The sequence below is a fragment of the Coregonus lavaretus genome (assembly GCF_964263955.1).
Source record: "Coregonus lavaretus genome assembly, chromosome: 40".
Classification (NCBI taxonomy): domain Eukaryota; kingdom Metazoa; phylum Chordata; class Actinopteri; order Salmoniformes; family Salmonidae; genus Coregonus; species Coregonus lavaretus.
Window position 1 is genome coordinate 9720522 of NC_140027.1, and position 13905 is coordinate 9734426.

The 13905-nt window shown below is 46.5% G+C and overlaps 1 protein-coding gene across 2 annotated transcripts in view; it reads right to left on the reverse strand.

Moving 5' to 3' along the window:
• LOC311113799 (protein jagged-1b-like) overlaps positions 1–13372 on the reverse strand; it is a 32629-nt gene extending 19257 nt beyond the window's left edge. The window contains exons 1-7 of one of the 2 annotated variants that reach the window (XM_084157113.1): positions 13051–13372; positions 12244–12546; positions 5909–5966; positions 3361–3618; positions 2483–2543; positions 1242–1372; positions 751–870 (exon numbers count right to left, since the gene is read on the reverse strand). In XM_084157113.1, coding sequence (XP_084013239.1) covers positions 751–870; positions 1242–1372; positions 2483–2543; positions 3361–3618; positions 5909–5966; positions 12244–12546; positions 13051–13122 — 1003 coding nt within the window. In that variant the 5' untranslated portion in view covers positions 13123–13372. The remainder of the gene's footprint in view (positions 1–750; positions 871–1241; positions 1373–2482; positions 2544–3360; positions 3619–5908; positions 5967–12243; positions 12547–13050) is intronic. The other variant, XM_084157112.1, reaches the window with a different exon arrangement.
• Between the last annotated feature and the right edge of the window lie 533 nt (positions 13373–13905).

The window sequence follows — 13905 nt, forward strand, 5'->3', positions numbered from 1 at the left end:
CCTCAATTAGCTGAGTCATGTCTCCATTGACCCCCATACAAAACAAGGGCCATCTACTCATCCTAATGATCGACTTCGACCCAACTTCATTGAAACGTACTCAACTCAAAACAAATTACATATACAACTCATCCCTATGATCAAAACTCTAACTTTATAGAAACCAACCTTAATTCAAACAAATGACACATTTAAAAAACTAGAAGATGTGAAGTAACTGTTAGATTTGTTGATGAAGGTGGAATACAATCCACCCTCATAGAAAGGTTAGCTCCGTTACTGGGTCTCCTCCCGTTCCCGTTTCCCTTGACGATACCTTAACGAGGTCGTCACCTCCTGGCCGGAGTGACGCAGGAGACCGCCCGACGAACGGAACCTCCCTGGATGGGGTTAAGCACGGGGCTGACCCCCCCTAACCCCTGAACTATGACCCCTCGACCTGTCGCACCACATGACTTAGATCTCACCGACCGGTCTTGGGAAAACAAATACCTTTTTCTCTCAGTCTATACCAGAAAATGAAAAAAATTGAGAGTGGTGTTCAAGACTAATTTCCCTCTGGGACAATAAAGTTAATCTTATCCTATCTTGTTTTCTACTCCAATGTCACTCTCATAAGGAAAAACATTGAGTGGAACCAGACTCTAGACACTACAAGCGACTTACCTATATACGTGTGTGTGTGTGTGTGTGTGTGTCTGCGCGCGCAAGTACACGTATGTGTGTCTGTGTGTGTGTCAGGCGACTCACCTTTCTCGCAGGTGACACCAGAGTAGCCGTCAGGACAGGCACAGTGGTACTTGTCAGGTCCAGTGTTGCTGCAGGTCCCCATGTTCAGACAGGGCTGGAGCGTACCACATATGTTCAGATCTGGAAGACAGGGAGGGAAAAGTATGAGTGTGTGTGTGTTGGTGTTTCACAGCAAATGGGTGAGTGTGTTTGTGGATGGCACCAGTTATCAGCTGTATATCTACAGAGCATAGTGGTATACTACAAAGCAGGATCAATGAGTTAGCCAGCTAACTTGCCCAAATATTCTGAAATATATATTTCTTTAAGATAAGCTTGATATGGGCATGGTGTAATTGACTCAACAACCAAAAACATATCTAAGTTGAACTTTCTTAATGAACCAGAAAATCAGTAGGCCTATTTCTGGTTGTTTATCAAAGAGCTGGCCAACTCAATGATCATGCTTTGTAGTATACCTCTCTGGTGTGTGTTTGCATGCGTATGCTTACCTTTGTCGCAGAGCTGGCCACCAAAGTTTGTGTCACAGAGGCACTGCCACGGTTCCACGCAGGTTCCGTGCACACATCCCGGGTGAGGAATGCACTTATCACAGTACTCGCCCTGCCAGCCATACAGACACCTGCAGGACACATGCACACACTCGATAAGTACTCAATGCACGGGACGACCGATCTTAACAAAAACACATACTCAGTGCTCAACACTATCCCGCTTAAAAACACACACAATGTATCGCAATCTCTCTTTTAACACACACACACACGAACGAGTTGGGTAGGGCTAAGGCTGCTCCTTGAGTAAGTAAAGGTGCTTGTCTGGACAGGGAACTAGCGAGGGTAAACTTTCCACTGAGTCATTAGGATAACAGAGCGAGTCGAATACACCCCCCACACACACACCTTATAATTCATCCCTGGTATCCATGCCCAGCCCACCCTTGCTTGAGGCAATGGATAATTATTCCAGCTACCCAATATATATACCTCCTACCTAACACATCATTTGCTTCTGAAAGGCTTGAATAAGAGCTGCAAAATCCATCAAAATGTGAAACCATCAAAAGTCCCCATTTCACTCCAGCCTCCCTTAGGAATCAGATGTGTGTTTGAGTTCAGATAAAGCCATAGAAGCTTCTCCAGAATCTCCACAACATGCTAACGTCTCCTAGCGCCGCTTTCCATTGTTTCTTGGCTGCGAGGCTAAAAGGCTAACGCGACATCAAAGCGTGCCGCTGAAGGGAGGTGAAAGAGGGTGGGGGCGGGGAAACAGACAGGTGAAAGAAAAAAAATATCCTTTGAACTTGACAGCGGTCTTCGAGACCAGATTCCGCCGCCGCCATTAAGCTCTCACCACTCTGGGGGCCCCTGGCAGACGTGTGCAAAGAGGGTTGAGAGGGGTCGCGATAATCTCCAACCACCCCACATACACTCTCTTCCCAAAACACGCAAAGGTCTGGGCCCTTCACAGCTCTGGATGATGGGAGGGGGATTCATTGGTTTGTGTTTATTTGCAATGGAAAACTTTTTAAAACAGTCACTTCCTGCTTCAGCCTGTTTTCTTCTGTGTTGGTGTTGGGATTTCCCCCTGTCAATGGTGTTATCTCCATGTGGAACAAGGGTGTTGCTGAGTGACAAGTTGCAGCGAGATTCTGAGTCTGGCTCTTTTCAGTGAGCTTTTTACTAACTTAGGTTAACTGAAAATGTTTGTGTTGGGAAAAAGGGGTGCTTACTTGCAATCTCCGGGCAATTTACAGGAACCATGTTCAGTGCTGCAGCCTTGCCTGCAAATAGCTGAGCGAGATAGAAAGAGAAATTAAAGGAGAAAGCGAGAGAGAGAGAAATAAAGTCAACAGGGGTGACAGTGAGAGTCAGCAAGAAATTCACAGGAAAAGAAAGTAAGAGAGAGTGACGAGAGAGAGAGAAAACACGAAGAGTCAGCATGGTGATGTCAGACAGCTCCCCCTCCCACCGCCACTATCTCATCTACAAATTCGTGGGAAGGTCCTAAGCTCCAACCGGGGCAGTAATCCTACAAAATCCAAGACTTATCCCGGAGCCCTGCCATCGCTCCCCGCTAGGATACTAGGGCCTAAGGGGTGCGCTGGTGCGTTGCAAACAGCCCAAATTCCAAACAGCAACGCTAACTATTTGTACAAGCCTGCCAGGCCGGCCGTGGCCAAAATCTGCTGCGTTAAGACAATCTGCCCTGGTGTCAATGGGTGAAGAAGCCAGCTTGACCCCACCCCTAAATTATATTTAGCCTAGAGTTCATTCTCTCTCTGGTTGGATTCACCTCAACACAGTTGCTGTCAATTGCTGGCCATTGTCACTTTCGCTAGTTTTGGACTTCCCTGCCCTGCCTTAATGACGGCATGCTAACAAATGGCACTAAAGCACAAGTTGCCCTTAAAAAAGGCACACTGTTATTTACAGAACATTTTGATCATCGAAATTATATATTGCAATTGATTCTTGATGAATGTCACTTATTGCCTTTTGATCTTTGTTCAACTGTCTAACCTCATGGTAAAAATAACGTCTTAAGCTTTTGTCTTCACGTTGCTGTAAAATTACAAATAACTACTTTTGTTAAACCGCTCCCTCTTACCAGTGCTGCATTCTGGTCCGGACCACCCTTCGAGGCAGGTCTTGTTGCCGTTGTGGTCGCAGTTGTAGTGGCCAAAAAAGTCGTCGCGCGGACGGCAGAACTTGTTGCAGCCAAAACCGTAGTAGTGCTCGTCGCAGCTGACCCGGATCTGGTACTCGAACTGGCCCACCGGCCCGTTGTGCTTCAGGCTCTGCCACTGGCGGCTGGGGTTGATCATGCCCGACTGAACGGCCTTCTCAATCACCTCGCCTCCCACGCCTGATGGAGGGAAATGGATTGCGGAGAGAGAGGAGTCAGAGGGACTGGTAGGAAACACATGGGCATAAGGGGGTGGGGGAAGGCAAAGCCATAAATGCAGTCATACAGACAGACACAATAAATACACAGAAGTCAACAAATGAGGATGAGAATGCCCATTCAGCAAGACCAAGCGTCTTGCTTTGGGACATTTCAATGCCGCTTCTCGGTCTTTACTAGTACAGGATCTCCAAATATCAGTGGGTAAATGCCCAAATATGAATTGCCATCCAAGTCTACTGCTGCCAACAGACATAAGAGGTGATGCCCCCTTCTGTCCCTGCCCACCTCGCCACCCTCTGCTACCTTTGCACCCAAACAAACTCGACCTCGCCCGGGGTCAGCGCTCGAGGGACAGAGGATGGCATCCCTACCATGCCAGCGCTGCCATGTCACACTGTGTTAGGGCAGTCGCTGCCTCCTAATCCCATTTTCCATGAAGAAGTCCTCTGGTCCTCAAGAAATACAGAAAGGCAGTAATGCAAACACAACCCCAACGCAAATGTTAAAAAAAAACTGTCCAAAACATTCTTCCCACTTAAATTCCGTTCAGCCTCTGCGAGCTTTGACGAGGGGGCGTGAAAACGAACAAAAACGTCAGTTTAGAGTTTGTTTACTCCTCTTTTCTTGGAGGGAAAGCTGCTTTGTTACGGCAGTGCTAGTTGTAGTGGCGGGCCGTAGTAGTAATATTCCAGGCCGTTCTAGAATCCTGAGCTGAATGTGGTATTTCGCCAGTGGAGTGCAAAGTGTGGTCGGGGTGAGGTGACGCCCTCTCACTACCTGAGGCCCAGAATAGTTTGACGGCGAGGGGGTTGTGGTTTGGCTAAATAATGGACAAAATTAACCCAGGGTCCTCGAACTGAAAAAAAAAAAAAAAAACGACCTTGAAGCAAACTGTGACCCGCCATATCAAACAGGAATGCCCTGGACGGTTGACGGTGCGAGAAATAGCGCTAACGTAGCATATTTTTAAAATATAGCCAACCTCAAGAAACTGTACTGGACCATCCTGGAGACTTGACCAAACATTTAAACCTCTCAGTTCCGTGGTGAATACAGCTCGGGGCAACGAGTCGAGTCGGCACTGACATGAGTGACCTCGGTAACTTGTAATTTAAGCTTATGTAAGCACATTTTAGAGACGCTAACTCTAGGCTAAGGTTAGCCGTAGCAGTGTATTTGGCTAGCATTAGCATCACAACTGTGATAGGCTTTTAATGAGTCTGCTTATTGGAGGGTAACTGGCCACGTGCCCAGGGCACTTAGCTTGTTGACGCTAAGTGAGACGGTCAATATTTGGCCTGTCCTCGTTTGGCCCTCTTCCTTGGCAGACGTTTTCATTGATCTAGCTGGCTTGTTGTGTGTGCTTGTCGGCAGGAGGGCTTTCGAAAAAGAAAGTCTTCAACCTCACACTAACCTTTTCGCATTTGGCCTTTATAGGCCCGAATGCGATGCTTAGTTTCATGCTCGATGTAGACTTTGCTGTGGTGGAACTAATGCCCTCCTCTCCTTCTGGGCCAAAGCACACCTGGACAGGGGTCAGCGTACCCTGGGGCCGATTTAACACGGGAACTATAATGGTTCCCTAAGGGACGCCAAATGCAACACACAGCCATAACTCCCACTGACCGCCTAACGGTCGGGCTGAAAACAAACAACGCTCAAATCTGTAGTGTGATCTCGCTCCATCTCCTTCTCACTCTCTCCCTTACCCGTCTATACTACTGTCACTGTTTTCTGAATGAGACTATTGCGTAACATTACAGTTGAGAGCCATATCGATAGTTGGGGATTACAAGAGCCAGAGGGAATGACTCAAGGTTCTTTATGCTTCATAGTTTTCTGCCCAATTTTGGTCAGTAATGCCAACCAATGGCTTTTCAAATGGGGGGGTGAATGTGAGTATCATAAAGGCCAATGTGTGAGTGTGTACCACACACACAGAATGGTGGCGTGACCCTGGCCTGCACCTGCCATCAGTCATGAAGCCTTTAAAAACATTTTTATAAGCACAAGTCTAATTTCCCTGCCCCCAATCCCCCTCCCCCCTAATTGTCCCTTACCAAGAAATCTGTCCCCCACCCCCCAACACACACACACCTCTGCCCCTTTACACACAAGTAAGTGACTGCCTTACAGGTTCCTTATTTTTGTCCTTCCAGGTCACGGGGTCGTGTTGCTTTTGTAATGTGAAACCGAATGGAGCAGAGAGAGAGAGCAATGTAACATAATGCTGGGGGATAATACTCACTGCCCGTAAAAGAGTCGTTGTTGAAGTCCAAGGCCTCCACGATCAATGTATAGGACCTCTAGAGAGAGAGATAAGATTGATAAGAGAGAGAAGGGTCAGGTAAAACAAGTCACAGCTGCGTTAACCCTTTCACCCCTGGCTGACACAAGTTCACTTTTAGATTCCTTTCTGCATAGTTCCTGCTAACAGAGTTGGCTATAGGCTACTTCTTATTTAGCCGACTGTTTGAATGGACATAACATTTTAGCAGAAATCCAAAGAATTGGGGGAGAGAAAGTCCCATTTGAGGTAATAATTTTCCTTAGATCTGGTATAACATTAATGCAGCGTGTACCTTTATCAATAAAACAAAACATTTCTTTATTAGGCACACATTCACAGGGAATAGTGTAAATACAGCCAAACTCCTTCCCATTCGTGAGGACACACACCAGAGAGCCGCGAGCAAGTGGGTATGGTATGGTGTCTGTCCATTGGCCTGTTCTCCATATGTTGCAGATTAGAGAGAGCGCGGCTATCCCCCCCCCCCCCGAGGCACCAGCAGCCCTCTGATCCGGGCGGGCTAAGCCACTCTCCCTTACAGCAACCCACCCCAAAACTAACCCACTGCTCCCCCCCCCCCCCTCCCCGGATAGAGTGAGATCAAGGGTGGCGATAAAGAAAGCAAACCGCTGGCATTGTTTAAAAACATCCTGGGCTCCTTTACTTTTTCCCTTCCACTGCACTGTGAGTAGTTATGTGTGGAGCGACTTGAGCGCACTGGAATAGGTAGAATAGAATGGGTTTGAGGTAGTGGGTTTGCATCTTTGGAGATCTCTGCTGTGTGTGTGTGTGTGTGTGTATGCTTGTGTGTGCGTCGTGGGGACGGGGAACGGGGGGGGGTCCATTATTTCGGCACCTCTTTGAAACTCTTTGTCTCTCTTAAGGCCCCCATCGCTCTCACCGGTATCGGATAACGGACAGCGGAGAGCCGTGGAGGGCTGGGCTGAGGGAGGAGGGTGTGTGCCAGAGTGTGTGTATGCGTGCCTTCATTAATTTGAGACTGTTGTGAACAGTATCATGAGTTTTCATCTGGGTGCGTCATATATCGGTTTGTGTGTGCGTGCAATTGAGTGTGTGTGCGCAAATAAGTGTATGTGCGTGACTGAATGCAAGTGTGTGTGTCCATACTTGGCTCCAGTCAGAGGGCATGGGCCTCTCTCCACACTCACTTGCCAACATTCACATGAGCACTCCTTGTAGCACTTGTCAATGAAGCGCCAGAAATATGACGGGGAGGAAGGTGAGTGGTAGTAGAAACAGGGGGTGATGGAGGGGGTTGGGGTGGTCGGGGCAGACAGCACTCGCTCGTTCTTTCCCTCCCTCTTCCTTGGAGGCATGCCTGGCCTCTTGTGCGGGACTTACGGCCTTGCCACTTTGTCCCATTTAAACAAACACACCGCTGGTTCGCTGGCACACATAGCCCTGCACAGCCTAGCAGCAGCTGAAGCTAGCTACATTGTTCCGTTGAATCACTGATCGTTATCTTATATGGATGTCGGTCTAATTACTGGTTGTTACTCCCAGGATATGGGGAAAACCACACAGCAGCTCCAACTGTGTGTGCAGCCATTTTGCGTATCATGATTTGTGATCATAGCCATTGAAATGGAGAGACGAGCTAAACAGTGGTAGCCAAGTCAACAAGTTTCCTTTACTATCCAAAGCTTGGGAATTTCACTTGGCTAGCTTCACAATTTAAATAAAAAAACAACTCCACTCAAAACTGTCCTTTCCTCACAAATATCAAAGAAAAATACTTTTAAAACATTTCCCACTCCCAAACCCAGCCGGTTAGTACATGCCACCTGTGCCAAAGTAATGTTACCAAAATGGTAAACAGCAGCCAGGTAAGAAAGCAAAGCACACCATCCCTTCTTTCCCCAGACTAGTGGTGCCATATTATATATATATATATAAAATGACAAAAAAATGCCACGGGGTGCCACTCCAAACATTGTCCCACTTTCTCCCCTACGTCACTCCATCCTTGCTGCAATATCATTGAGTAGTTTTGGAATGGGGCCTAACGACATGTTCCGTACCCAGTTTTGGTTGAGGACAGAGGCACGGCCGGGCGCTTTCGCTAGGCTGAGATAAGTGTGGGAAAATAGTTCAAAAGCAAGTGAAACGAGCAGACAAGCCTGGGCACGTCCAGGAAGGGAGTTGGCAGGGTGAGTAAGTGCCTGTGTTTTGCAGAGCGGTAGGAGCAGGGCTCACGCTATGGTGGCCTGATTGGTCTCTACCTATAAAAGGGGAACTGATATAATGCAATTTCTTTTTTACCCCTTTTTCTCCCCAATTTCGTGGTATCCAATTGGTAGTTAGTCTTGTCCCATTGCTGCAACTCCCGTACGGACACGGGAGAGGTGAAGGTCGAGAGCCGTGCGTCCTCCGAAACACAACCCAACCGAGCCGCACTGCTTCTTAACACAATGCCTGCTTAACCCGGAAGACAGCCGCACCAATGTGTCGGAGGAAACACTGTACACCTGGCGACACAGGAGTCGCTAGTGCGCGATGGGACAAGAACATCCCTGCCGGCAACCCTCCCCTAACCTGGACGACGCTGGGCCAATTGTGCGCCGCCCCATGGGTCTCCCGGTCGCGGCCGGCTGCGATGCAGTGCCTTAGACCACTGTGCCACTCGGGAGGCCATATAATGCTATTCTTTTTGGGGGAAGAAAGGATGAAGTCATCGTTGCCCACATTGAATGAAACCACAATGGGGTTTTTTCATCATGGTTTATTCGCAACCGGAAGCCCTTTATCAAAGGTCAACTGATATGGGGCCGGTTTCACAGACACAGATTAAGCCTAGTCCTGGACTAAAAAACATTCAATGGAAATTCTATATCGACATTATTATTTTTTTTGTCCAGGACTAGTCTTAATCGCTGTCTGGGAAACCGGCCCATAGTGTTTTGACATTTACAAGCTTTCAATGCTTCTGGAACCTAAAATGTCCAGTATACGTGTTGGGTCAAAATGTCCAGTTAGACATAAACACTAAAAAGAAACTTCTATCTGGACGTGTTGTGCAGAATGCGCACAGATGAAATCCCGAGACGATACAAGCAGGCTGTTCTGATTACCCTCACCTCATAAGTCACTGTGTGCTTATCAGTTCTGTACTGTCGGACCTCTCTCTGTTCATCCCCCTCGCCATCTCTCCCTCTTTATTAGACATTCCCCCTGCCTCTCCTGAACACACATACTAGGCCTGATGCAAGGTAGATGAGGATTTTACGACAGTAAGGGGGATAGGGAGAGGAGAGAGGGATGGAGACAGATGGATTGGAGAGAGAAAAGACAGAACGAGAGATGAGCGAGACTAAGAGAATAATCCTAGCTGAGAAGTGAGAGCGAAAAAACTAAATGAACAGAGGAAAATCCAAGCATCAACGTTGTCACTCTAGCTGAACTCTAGCCCGCTGTTTGACCATGGGGGGTGGGGGGGGTCTATGTCCCATCTGAGTCAACTATCCCTACTGGCCTCCATCCTTCTCTAGGCTTTGGCTCTGGGGGCTGCTGGCTGGCAGAATAATAGGCCTACCGGCATTATGTGAGTAAGGCGACCGACGGGCCATAGGGGCCGAACTTCAAAATAATGGCAACTTCAGCACAACGGTTTAGTCTGGGAGCCCCGAACGAACCGCTGCACTGCTGAGTCTACTGCTGCATCCTGTTGCTTCCCCCCCAGCCACATTATTCCCATCCTGGCCTCCCATTATCTCCCATAATCCTCGCCGCCAGCCCGGCCGGGTCGAGGCTATTGTTCAGCCCCCCCCCCCACCCTGTTAATATAAGCTGCCACTGCTTCTGTCTGGCTAGGGCTGTTGAGCCAGGGGCCGAGAGAGAGAGTAGAGAGCTCCTCTCTCCAAACTCTGAAAAAGAAAGAGAGAGGAGAACAGTGGCCTGTGTCACATAAAATAGGGGTAATGAAAAGTTCAACAACCGCGAGTGAGATGTTGTTGGCGATACTTTTGGCCACGACAAGAGGCTGCCATTCGAGGGCCCAATAAACAGAGTGACGCACAGAGTGAGGTTGTTTTGGTTCACCCGTGCCAATTTGGGGTTGGGGTTGTGGATATATAAAACAGACCCAGGGCCCCTCTAGCCTAGCCCAAAATGTCTAGCCAAGCCTGGGGTGTATTCTTCACTAGGAACCAACGGAAGCAAACGGGCCAAAATGGGGAGGGACTTACCTGAAGTCATCCAATAAGAAATGTTTGTTGCAAAACGTTTTCCGTTGTAAAATGCTTTGCTACGGTGTGCACTAATGAATACCTGCTTCTTCAAAAAGTAAAGGGACGGTGACTGCTTCATTTAACACGCCAGTTACTATAGGGTGGCAGGGTTAAAAAGATGGAATGTCTTGGGTCCAGTCAAGCGCAACCGCCCAGGCCCAGGTTGACAAAGAGCGGAGGGGGAACAAGAGACCTTTATACTGCCTGTGTTAAGGTCAGGGGCGAGGGTACACGCCCAGACCTTTGTGACTTAGGCAATGTCGACTGCCCCTAAACAGTAGTGGCATCGTGTCCTAAATGCTGGCTGACTGTCCAGTTTATGGAATATTTGGGAATATTCCGAATATTCCATACTCAGGAATCTCAAAAGTGTCCACACGTGTGCCCTGTGCCACCAACTAAACAGAACAAAATGTTGGCATAGTTCCAAAAGACTCCTATTTCTAGGAATATCCTCTTTGCAATCCACCTAGAATTTAAAAAATTATAATCCACAGATCCTAATTCTATGGGAAAAGCAATACAAATCCAACATTTCCCTTCCACAACACACATCATTATTCACCCATTAGGTCTAGCCATGGAGAACACTGTAACCAAAGGGTCTGGAGGGGGGGGGGGGGGGGGGGAAGCTGGCTCCATTGACCATGCTCCCCTTGCAGGTGCACTCCTCCCTCTCTCTTGCTCCCAGTTCCATTTCTCCCAGTGGGAGGCCTCGTTACCTAGCAACTCCCTCAAACATCCAGTCACTTCATCCCATTGATGAACTGGCACCTCTTCACTGAATGCTGATGAGGCAAAAAATGTACAATTCATACCAAACAGGGGGTATTGTATGACAACAAATTAAAGTGTGAAAAAAAAAATAATAATTCCACCATTCAATCTTTCATTAAGTTTTCCCCCTGAGCTTGTCTTTGTTGTATTTCTGGGCGAACAATCTTGAGTAATTAACCATGTTTCCAAATTGCTAGGTAGAAATTGGATGGAAAAGAAAGTATGCGATATGTCAATGGTTTCTTAGCTAGGTCTTTTCATAGTGATATTGGAGCGTGTCTAGAAATCTAATTGGGGGCCACATCATTGTGTCCAAAACATATTTTGATGCTGCCAGGGCAACTTATCTGCATTGAAATATCGTCAGTCCACTTTGGTTGTCATGTTCTTAGGTCAACTATAGCCTAATCCTTGAAAACAATTGCTGTGTACAACTAGCCTACCTCATTCAAGCTTTTTCCTCTCAATTCTCAAAACTACAGTATAATCTCACACAGCCACAGAAAAAAATGAGCTCAAAACATGGTCAAAATGGATGGCTCAAGTCATGAAAATTGTGGCATGGTAACAAAAAAACGTGCGCGAACACACACACGAGAACGGTCAACCAGAGGAATGCGTAGAGTTCATTGAATGAATTCTGTGCTTCCTGAGAGCGCATTGTGTGTAAACGCCGTGGCTAGATAACCCAGCTGTTTTATTGCCTATTCTTGCAGAAGCCATTGTTTGACGCTCGGCTACTGGCCGCACTCTTTAGGAAAAGACAGTGGAGAATGAATCCCGTTTAGGCAGCGCGTCACTGGTAGAATGATGCGACGCCACAGTTCTTCATAAATGATTAAACCTATTTGGAATTGTCCATTTTGGTTTAGAATTTCGACTTATTGCCAAGAACTGGCGCATGAACACTAGTAATGAGTATTCAGACAGCGCAAGTTTATGGACCACCACACCTTGAAATATTATATGTAAATCTGATTGAACCATAATATACTGTATTTGTAAACATAAGGTAACCCCCCCAAAAATGTTTTACTGTGTCTTGTGGCACATGCACTTGCATTGTGTAGCCTGCCAGCCTCACATGACATGCTGACATTGACATATCCAAAAGTGACTTATTTGTCCGTCGTTTTTGTAGTCTATTCATGTCCATTAATCTAAATTGGACTTTGCTGAGGCAAAATATTTGTGCTTCAACTTCTCAGCAAACTCGCGCGCCCGAGAGGGAGAACATGTTACATAAACATAACTACGCAATCAACTCACCGGCCAAGCAAAGCTGAAAGGTAATACAATCCTCGACTTGTCACTCCTCATGCTCCGCAAAGAAAAAGTATTCCCTCCGACCACGGGTGTAGAAGCCGTCCCGAAACTGCATGGGCCCGCTGAAGAGACCTTCAACTGGTACTCCTTTAGACACACTTTAAAATAGGTATCACACTCGTCCCTCGTGCATTTGCGATCTGCGGCATTCCGAGATCCATCGCAGCACACGCCAGTCTGCAGTTCGCCGTTCACGTTCTGCATCGATACAATTTGCAATTCGAAGTGTCCTGATGCCACAGCCACCTGTTTTGGAAAAAATTGCGATATTACTTTGTTATTTGAATGAGTCTTGCCTTTTGATACCTTCATTTCAAACTGTCAATCAACATGTATGCAAGCTTGAACGTTTCCAACTGTAGAAGTAGCTAACTGCTAAATAGAAGTAGCTAACTGCAACAAATCTTATCAAGCTAAAGTAGGTAGCTAAATGTTAAAGTCAGCAAGCTAATATCGACATTAGATAAATGTGTGCTTTGTAGTCACTAACTTGCAACAAACTATTGCAAAGAAATCCCCATACTGTTATTTTACAGAGGCACGCGTTACTGGTTTTTCTAGGCGTGAATTGCAAGTTATTTTGGAATTTTGCAATATCAAATTGATGGTGACATGAAAACATGCTCAAGTTTTCCAGCGCATCCTCCTAAATCCACAACCAGTTCTTGAAAATGTGCAAGTCGAAAACTGTAAAATTAGAGCATTACTGTATGGACAAAATGTGAGAAATCGGTTTGAATATGCACTTACCTTAATCCACAAGCATTGCAATAAAACATGTATAGAAAAAGCAGCACAGATTGAACTCAGTCTCAAAATCATGCCTTCTGTTTGATAGTGCCGTTTGCTGCGAAACTAAAAGTCCGGCCGACCTACGGCTCTATATACTCCTCCGATTTGAACATGCACGAGTGGAGAACAACACCTTTTCAAAAGAGCATAGACTTCCAATGCAAAATGGCCTGCCCCCTTGTCTCACTCTTTTGTCCTTTCGACTATTGTTATTTTTCTTTATATATTTCTGATCGACTCTGATACAACAATACCCACGAGCTAAGAAAGCGCCGTCTGTAGCGAATGACTGTCCCAGACTTTACAGCAAGTTCAGGGGAGGAGGGGGCGGGGGCAATATCTCTGTTTAAAATTCATAAGTGGGAGAGGCCCTGAGATCGAAGCCACACCCAATGTTGAATATGCATGTCTGTTGTGCATCGTGTGTTTACTCCACAATCAACTGCAAGTGCCATCATACGATGCTACTTTCAAATAAGTCCATAGAGCACACAGAAAAGTACTTAGTATTTGGTTCATAATTATACATTGAGATGAAGCCTCGTGTAGTGGGCCTATTGATCTTGTGTAGTGTAAACCAATCTGGTGGTAATGAGCAAGAGAGTGAATTATTCTGCTTTTATTGGTCAAAATTGACATATTCTAATGTGGGCTACTAAACCTAACCAAGATGATGCAATGATATGAAAACCACTTGATGTCTGTGACAAGTACATGGCATATGTCCAACAAAATTCATGCATATTCACAGAAAAGCCACCTGATGATGTAACCATCATCATTACATTTGACATTTTAAGTCATTAAGCAGAC